Source organism: Aplysia californica, unplaced genomic scaffold, assembly GCF_000002075.1.
Source record: "Aplysia californica isolate F4 #8 unplaced genomic scaffold, AplCal3.0 scaffold00021, whole genome shotgun sequence".
NCBI lineage: Eukaryota > Metazoa > Mollusca > Gastropoda > Aplysiida > Aplysiidae > Aplysia > Aplysia californica.
In genome coordinates, this window is record NW_004797291.1 from 2,446,666 (window position 1) to 2,456,247 (window position 9,582).

The 9,582-nt window shown below is 41.6% G+C and overlaps 2 protein-coding genes across 3 annotated transcripts in view; one reads left to right on the top strand and one right to left on the bottom strand.

The window, feature by feature from the left end:
• Positions 1 to 1,292: 1,292 nt before the first annotated feature.
• On the bottom strand, positions 1,293 to 5,701 carry LOC101849020 (rRNA methyltransferase 2, mitochondrial). The gene is made up of 2 exons (XM_005090764.3): positions 5,282 to 5,701; positions 1,293 to 2,160 (listed from the first exon to the last, which is right to left on the bottom strand). The coding sequence occupies exons 1-2, from the start codon at positions 5,619 to 5,621 to the stop codon at positions 1,718 to 1,720; spliced, it is 783 nt and encodes a 260-aa protein (XP_005090821.1). The 5' UTR covers positions 5,622 to 5,701; the 3' UTR covers positions 1,293 to 1,717.
• A 312-nt stretch (positions 5,702 to 6,013) lies between these two features.
• LOC101849265 overlaps positions 6,014 to 9,582 on the top strand; it is a 28,798-nt gene continuing 25,229 nt past the window's right edge. Inside the window, exon 1 of one of the 2 annotated variants that reach the window (XM_005090766.3) lies at positions 6,014 to 6,176. The gene's annotated coding sequence lies outside the window, so the exon portion shown is untranslated. The remainder of the gene's footprint in view (positions 6,177 to 9,582) is intronic. The other variant, XM_005090765.3, reaches the window with a different exon arrangement.

Here is a 9,582-nt window from a genome sequence, read left to right on the forward strand (position 1 = left end):
ATTTTGGATAATGATATGTGCTTGTTTGCGCGTTTTAAAAAAATTTTCCATGGGTACGCAAATCTCCTGATGGACAAGAGACCGATGTTACCAAAGAAATCCGGTCTAAAAAAACATGAACGTTCGGGTGAACATAAAACAGCAGTACAGCACAATCAGGCGAAATTGAACGTTAAAAAAACTCCTAGAGAAAAAAGTAAAGGACCATCCCAAAACGAAATGGAGAAGGATATCAAATTTTCTTTATTCGTAGTGTGCTATACAGCTATAAAAACTGTGGGTCATTTCACAGACATAATAAACGAGATTGGAGAATTCACCACAGGCAAACTCTGCCTTCGTGGAACAAAACGTACTTGTCTAATAAATATTGTTATTTCTCCAGCCTTAAAAATTGAATTGAAAAAATATATATCACACGCATGGCACCTAACCAGCTTGCCAGTAAAGCCTACTACAGGAAAGTATCAGGGTACAAGGCAAGAGGAAGACCAATAAAGACCTGGATCCAGGGTGCGAAGGATACCCTGAGAACATACAATATCCCAACCAGCCAGGCCACCAAACTTGCTAGAGACAGGAAGCTCTTTCTCCCCTCGACGCCCTAGAGGTACAAGAAGACTGATAAAGTAAAGTAAAAACAGATTCTGATGATAGCAGCGATGAGGTAGACCCCGATCAGCAATCAACCTCAAAAGGGAAGACTGACAGACGCCCCACTTGGAGACAACGCCAACCTGTGAGGTCCAAAAATTGGTACCAGCGGACCCTCTGGCACCTGCCCGACACTGCCCTCATGCAAGGATGGCTGCTCTACTAGAGGCATGCAGAGGCTTTTGGAAGCAGCAAGAAGGAGCTGCTATATCTTCTTGGCTTCAAGAATAGTGTCGCTAGGAGCCTCACCAGCGAGAGAAAGGTGGTGGCCGAAACAAAGCATGGCCGTCCGTCCTGTTCTGTTGACACCCTGTTGGCAGCCAAATCGAAGAGAAGACCGATGGCTCCTCTCCCTGACCATGCTATCCTCACTGACTCGGCAGGACACAGGCCCGTGTTTGGGCCCAATAAAAGACGTTGCAAGTATCCAGCATGCAAGGGCACTCCAAAAGTAGAGAAGTGCAACACCTACTTCTGCTTCACTCTTTCAAGCAACTGCTTCAAAAACGTTCATGAGAACTGAACATGAGAGTGTTTTGCCTTTTTTAAATGTGAATTCCTTTTTAAGTAGGCCTTATGGTAAATTACATGTTTTTGCAAATGAATCATGAAAACTACCAGTATTTCTTTCTTTCCTATCTGGTGTTAAACTTTAGCCTTAGGTGTATGGTGTTGCACTCGGGCAACATACCAATGTTATGTAACAATAGTCAAAATATTTTGAAACAGCTTTATAAGAATGCATTTCCTTTATCCTCAAGACAAAATTAATGCACAGTAAACATTCTTCTATCTTGAAAATAATAATTCATGCAATATAGAGTCAAGATGTAAAAAACAGCCTCTATACTTTTATTTGTATTAGTTTGGAAAGTTCCTGATACCTTTAAAGTTGATTAAAAGTTTATCTTGGTTTTGAGATTAATGACTTTGTTCAAAATTATGTGTGAATGCCACGTCAGTTACAATGGAATTGCCCACAATCCATTGATGAAAAAGTCAGATCCATGAAATTCATTCAGTTTTCAAGTCTTGGAAGAGCAGAAATCAAAAGGAACTTTCGTCACGAACCAGCGTCTGACTTTTTACTTTTGAAACCTCGTCCCATCATGAAGACTTCTGCAGAATCATCACGGCTGGCCTCGGGCTTGACCACTCGGACATCCTGAAACACAGTCCTCATCGCTGCGGCCAGTCTGTCTTGGCTACCCCCCTGCCATAGTTTGCACAGCATTGTCCCCCCTGGCTTCAGCACAGCCAGACTAAATCGCAGGACAGAGAAGCAAAGCCCAACAATAAGCTCATGGTTGTGGGATTTGATCCCCGTGGCACTCGGTGCCATGTCGCTCAGCAAGATGTCCACTCGTCTCTCCTGGAGGATGCTGCTGACTTTGTCGTAGGTGTCAGGAGAAGTGAAGTCACAACCGCTTAGGGTGATTGCTCCATCCAGAGGGGCTATATGCTGTAAATCGATTCCAATCACCATACCTTGAGGCTGGGAAGAGTCTGTGGATAATGAAAGTGGACATTACAGTGTTAATTTACACAGCTGTAAGTCCCCTGAACATTCATACTCACACTACTTCAAAAGAACTCCCCTGGATGAAACGCTTGGTCAAAATTACCATTGACCTCATATGACTTTATGTAGTTGTGTGCGTTATAAAATTCTTACCAACCCCCGTCTCAATTTAAAAAAACAATTAACATTACAATTACAGTCCTCTGGGGGCAAATCAATCAGTGCTGCAGTCTTTTATTAAAGACAATACCACTATTTTAATTCACATGATTTTGATTTTATGCTACTCAAAAAAAAAAAATTCCACTTAATTGACCCCCATAGGAAATTTGTTTTACAATAGTGTACATAGATACACAACTTCACAGCCACAAAAATATAGTCACGAAAATCACGAATTCTCAGGTATCTCGAAAATAATGCTTGGTCCCGTTTCAGCCCCTTTGTTTTCTTTGTATTGACTTCACAGGGTTCCCAAACACTCGGAACACACAACACTCGAATCTCGAACAAATCGACTTCGCATTCTCAACTAAAGACCTGGTTTTACAACCTTTCCCGCTGTGGGTAGTTGTTTCTTCGCTATTGTTACAGCCAAAATGTGGTCTTTGTCTCACCACGAGAGGCTGGAGGAATTGGGAAGGGGGAAGGGGGGTTGAGAAGTGATGCTGACCGCACCACATGACTGGCTCGCCACGCGTGCAATCATGCTGAGGGACGTGCGCGGTGCGGATGGCAAGAGGCGTAACATTGGTAAGCCAATGAAATGAGAGGAAAGGAATACCGTAGGAGTCGGCTGTGCACACGTGAGATTTTCTTCTTGCCACTTTCATTTATTTTCTTGATTTCACACCGTCAACATGCTCATCAAAGGACCGCATTAATTGTTTTAATGTTCTTTTTTACCTCCCTTGATTTACCTCTATTTCTTTGTATCTGGGGCTTTCATGGACATGTCGAATTAAAGAAATCTGTAACACTATTTCCAATCCCAGACAAATTCGAGTTACCCGTGTTTGATTGTATTATAATATATATATGCGAATAATACACAATATCACAAATATAGACAGTTCATACATCATTGCTGGTCGCCGTAGTGCAACACCCTGATTTTGAGCTAGAATTATCATGTGTTGCTCAAGGACACCCCAGCGACTCACCAAATGCAGTGTTACTCCGACACACATGTGACTTTTAAACCAAAACTGAAGAGTGGACGCTCACAATTTTTTTTAAAGGGGAAGTGGAAAGCAATGGTTCAATTCCAGAACATTTTATAATGACATAGTGATTGAAACCTACAACTTAATAAATTCTTATGCACAAAATTATGAAAATATCGCTCAGTCATGCTTTTACGGATATAATGTTACTTTCTTTTACACTTTGAAGGCTGAAGAGTGTGTGGTTTCTTCTAAAAAGTGATGCAAGGGTAGGCGACACCAGAAGTATTCTTCTATAGATTATGGTACAGAATTTACATGTTAGAGTGGTAGCAGAAGCACACAAAGGTCATGGTAGTACACATACATGCACAGGGTAACATTAAGCCTTCAAAGTCAAGGAGGAGTAAGATCTTATCATCAGTAAAGTGGTAGTAGCAGCAACCACATCAACAATAGTATCAGCAGAAAAAGTAATAGGCATCATTCTGTTCTTCAGCCACACACAATAGAAGGCTCAAATTACTCAAAAGAAAAAACAAACAGAAGTCACAGGAAAAATACTGACGACTACTATGTCTTTCTTTCACGTGTTATGTGAACTGTTGCTATTCTTTCCATGTAGGCCTACGACTGTTATAAATAATATAAAGTCAAAATTGTCCAAGACTGCCTCCCATTGTGCAGGAGCGGGACCATGCCTACAGTGGGACCTTAATGGCATCCCTTTTTCCCCCCTAAATGTAAATTCAATTACCTGTGCTCGGGTTCAGCGGGGCAAAGAAAGACCTGAACTCGGATACAGAGGGAGAGATTGAGCGAGCTCTAACGGGGGGGGGGGAAAGAGCAAGTTGGGGGCTGTAGGCAGGCTCCAAACAGGCAGTCAGTGATGCGGCATTGTGATTGGCCAGTCCAGTGATGAGTGAGGTGGGGCAGGCAGCAGAGAGATAGTGTGGAGAGACGCGTTAGGTGAGCCACTCCAAAAGAGATGTGCCGTAGCTTAGACACTCAGTATGAGAGCGTATAGGCCATAGCCCTAGGCTAGACCAAAAAGTAAAAGGAGAGGAGAGTGTGTAGTGTGTGATTCCTGATTCATTGAATTGCAATCGTTGGTCATGCAAATCTGTCTCTGCGCGCTGCTGGACTGGTTTCAGTGAATTCCTTTGCCCATCTTCAAACAGTACTTACATCTATACATGCTTCACCACAGACACGCTTCATTTGCCTCTATGAATATCAATGGGCGTAGCTCCCTCTGCAGTAAGGAACTCATACAGCAGCTCTTTGCTTTATTTATGCGCACATTCATAGGTTTGCTGGACGCAATTTTCTTGGCGACAATGTACCCTAGCTTCTATGATGTAAACAGCAATAGCATAAAGGTGTGACATCATAGCATAATTCTGTTTTTTTGAGTTTGAGAGTATATATTGAGTCAATTAAGTACAAATTTCATGAAGATATCTTGAATAGTTTAGAAGTTATTGAGGAAGAGCCTGGTAGTTAACACAATTTAACGCCCTCACCCATTTTGACTGAATACTTTGTAAATATGGGGAACAACCTTTTCACCGTCGTGCAAGAGCAGACTCTTGCTTGTGATGTTTGTACAGGCTCTGTTCCTTGAACCATAATTTATTGTGTGCAGGAAGAGAGGCCTGCCATCGTTAAGTGTGTAAACAATGAATGGTACGGCCGGCAGCCAGTCACACATCCCCTGCAGTAGCGTTCGGGAGGGGGGGCAAGCCATAATTTGATGTTTGGCAGAGGTTGCATCCCTGTTCTTTGAGTTGCCCATTTGGTCATCAAGACTTCCAGATTTCTTCTCTGGATGTAAACAAATGGATTGTGGACTTAAACGAACAACGGAACTACAAGATCACCGGTGCCGGGGTGAGAATATAGATTAGGTGGCCGAAGCATAATGATTGACACGCACCTTGATTTAAAGAATTGACTTTCTGCACAGCAGCCTGGCACCATGACCCTGGTGCGGCACCACAATCTATAACCACCTGCCCGGGCTTGAGAATGCCGTATTTGTCATCAATCTGCAGAAGCTTGAACGCACTCCGACAACGATAATTCTCTTTCCCAGCTTGTTTTACAAACGGATCTCTTCTCTGTCTCTCAAGCCACTGGTTCGAGCTTGACCTTTGGCCCTTCTTATAAAATGCATGGCTAAGGTGCAGAAATTTCGAGACTACAAGACACGCTTGTCTTCGTCTTGTATTATTTGCAGACAGAAAACTGGTTGTCAACGTCGAGGGAATCGACATTGTCGACCAGCATGTCAGGCCTACTTTCGTTTTTTTTTCTCTCCTTATTTCCAGATTTATTGCAATACCACCAATGGCTGTCAAATTAATTAAATTTTCAGCGAAAGCTTAGGCCTAAAATGAAAATTTTACCCCAAAATCCCCCCCAAAACACAATAATAATTAGGTATTTGCTGGTTTGATTACTTTTTTCAAATTCAGACAATTGATAAAGGCTAGATCTATTTCTATTATTTGACTTCGTGGAAGAAATAATAATGTTTATCAGCCAAATATTATTATTTAAGAAAAATCTGGAATATTAGGTTTTTCGGGAATTTCCGCTTCGCTCTTCTTGATCTGGGAGACTTTTTGGTCCACGCCACCGATAAATAAGAGTTACCGGTCTTCCTTATCAACTTTCACTCTTCTCTCACTCACACTCACCTCGTCCGTTATGATGCTCTTTGCGTGTTACTGTAATCGTTTTTTATTAATTCTCATCTTTTGATCAACTGACAGGCAAACTTGACAAGTGCCATCCAAACAGAAGCCAAGTCAACCTAGGCAGGAGTGGTGAGACCTCGTCTTAGAGTCTAGATCTAGAATCTAGATCTACGCGACTTACGTTTCGAAAGTCCTCCCCGAAAAGTACTTTTCACTTTGACCTTTTCTTTGGTAACGGTCCTCACATGGGTTCTTTAATCTAAATGTGTCCTCATCCCTGTTGGCTCACTCTAATCAAACAAAATATTAATTATTTGGCTGGACAGGTGGTTTTTCAGAACTCAGTCAGCCAAAAGCAGACAGAATGTCACAGATCAGTCTACGGCACGGCATAATATAGATCTAGATCTAGATCTATGTCTAGATCTAATATGATAATATAACGAAGTGACTTGAGTCCAATTAAGACAAAATTATATTCGGACTCTGAAATGAGTCCAGTATGACATCCGTTCCGACTTCCGACCCTTGTTCCTAAATATTGCCAGCATTTAATTTACAAAGTGACTATTTCTCAGAACGCTCGGGAAAATAAAGTTGAACTCTATTTCTCCCAACGGTTTCTGATCTCAAGATTTTTTGGTTATTTGCGAGATCCTTTCATTCTGCCATTTTGCAAGGACTGAGAGGAAGCATTTTTTACATGGAATTCAATTTAAGAGCTAGAGATTTGTAAATGTCTGAATATTCAGATACTTCAGTTGTGGTTGGGGCAGCGTTGGGACTACTTCATTTGAAAGTACCTTCAAAAGGTACTGCGAGAAAACAAGACTGCTCGACCTTGGCAGTAACCTATTTTGTATTTAGTCACCCAGCAAAAACTAAAATCCTTCTTGTAAAAAAAAAATTGCTCCACGCTCTCCCCCCCCCCCCCCCCCCACCTCTCCCCACCCCCCGTTCACACCTTACACACACACATGTACACTCACACACTCACACACACACACACACATGGGCTGCTCCGTTCCCTTATTATCAAGAAAGAGAAGTAAAGTTTAAGTTCATTTTCCTGAACGTTCGGAGAAATAGAGCCGCCTTTTTTTAATAGAAAAAAATGTTCGATTATACAGTAGTCTCAGCCTAAACGCACGGTGCTAGGAAGGGCTCTTAGCGTGTGTTATACGGATCGTGTGTTCACATAAATCTTTGCTAAGGGAGGAAGGGACGCTGTAATTTCATTGCCTTGATATTCTAGGGACCTCCACTTGGGGTGGCGGTCACTTTTGCCGATAATGTGACGACACGTGACTGTTTTGTAAAAGATTCTCCGACTACGGTTAGGCAAAGACATTGAATGGTGGGGAAGGAGGGTGGGGGGGAGAAAGACAGACTCAATGTAATGAATATGCACTATAAAATGTCGGGAACAGATAGCTAAGAGGAAACTGTTGGAGATAGTCCTAGAGACAACGGCTCAGCCACGTGGCTTTTCAAGCGACCACGCCAACCGTAAATTCATGGACAGCATCAAAATCAATATCATAGATCTCTACATTCAGAGAAACATTTCTCTTGTGATTCATTTAACAAGTATGTATAAGAATATAAGTTCTTTGAGTGCAGCTGATTAGGCTTACTTGGCTAATCTTAAATCCTATAGAGGCCTGTCTAGTGTTTTACAACATTCACGCGTGTTGCACATCAGGCCGAGGTCTTAACTAAACATTACATGCAGTCACCCAAACACCAGTCAAAAACCTTCTCTCAAAGATGCATTTCCAACAACCAATCAAAAAACTGTTCAGTCCCCCAACCCCCTCCCCCCCCCTAACATTTCACCGATCAGCCATTGACCGAGACCTAGAGCTATATGTGTCTTTGGAAGGTTGGGTGTGAAAACGTTGTCCATCGCTCTCTTTGTTCGGCGTGAGGGACAGTTCTCCAAATATCCAGTTGTGTAAGCTTGTCTTATATGCAAGCTGTGCAGGTTGTAGAGAAAATTTCCCCTTGTCAAGCTTTACCTGTCGGCGTGTTTCGCGTATCGGAGCATGCATTTAGAGGAGTGACCGTGCGTTTATACGTCTAAATTATATTATAGTAAAAGATCCGTCAGATGACAAAAGCGTGCGTTTGAGCGGAACATGCTTTTGTATGGTGTGCGTTTAGGCAGAGACTACTGTAATGATAACAGTCGAGATGTGAGCTTTAACTCATTCGCTTCTCCGAGCCGTGGGCAACGGCGTGGCGAAAGTGTCTACTGTACGCCAAGCCGCCCCCGGCGGCTCGAGAATCAACCTATAATTCTAGCTTTGATTTTATTCTAATCGACATATCCATGTTAAAATAAAGGTTATAATATAACTATAACATTGACTTCCGGGTCAAGCATTTCTACAGAAAATCGGAAGTTTAGATTCAGTTTTGAAACGCGATTTCGTACTTTATGCGACTTTGTTTTATTGCGATGCCCAAATTATAGCCCAGACACCAGTCTAAGTACTTTTATACAATAAAATGTATCATTATTTTTCTCACTAAAGAAATGTAGGACTCTTCTTTATAATATTGATACTTTTGGACTCAAATTGCCAATGCACTTTTAAGAGAAATCAATATTTTTGAGTGCTAGATCTAGTTCTAGATTCAAATTGTCAAAATGTTTTTTTTCTTCCCAAAATGACTACTTTTTCGTGAAATTACACAAAAAGTACCACTCAAGACATGTATAGGTTTAGTCCAAATGCAATTCTGAATAATTCCATGTAAGATACGAGTGGTTTTTTCTGTTTGTGATCCTTTTTTCAAAAAAAATATTTTTTTTAAATTTTCAATATCGGATGTTATGATCAAAATGTACAAATTTATATAATGGAATGTATGTAAATAACTGTAAATTTCCTGTTCTGTATTCTCATTTATGGTTATTTTGATGTATCATTTGACTTGGTGCAAACATATTTTTTGAGTTTCACCAAAGATTATTAATTTTTTATTTTCAAATTTTTTCAGCATCCAATCAAAATTGTGTTACATTATCGCCTCTTACAGGATGTATTCTACAAACCATACTGAAAATTTTAGTACAGTCTGTGCCGGCTATAAGCACGCCAGCCTTAAGCACGTTTCAGACTCAAGCACGCTAAACGGCTCTTACCGAATTTTTGCTATATAAATTACACGCCTATAAGCACGGTAACTTCAGCTTCAAGCACGCTTCATTTACAAGGCAGTCAATATTTTCATGTTGACCCATCAAAGTTCGAACACAGTTTACACCGCAACAGTGGAGTGTGTCAAGAGAAACACAAAGAACGCAAGTGATGGACACACACACTCGCACGGGCGGAGAGGAAGGCAGAGAGATGCACACAGCCGTTCGCGCGGACATAGGATCTAGCCTAGACCTAGGGCAAAGCTACACACGATCCCCCCCCAAAAAAAGAGAGTCGGGGAGATGAGAAAGGGAGGCTGGCTGCGATTTCCACTTTGACCCTCGCTACCCATTAATCCTGATTGTGTATCACGCGCGAGGTGG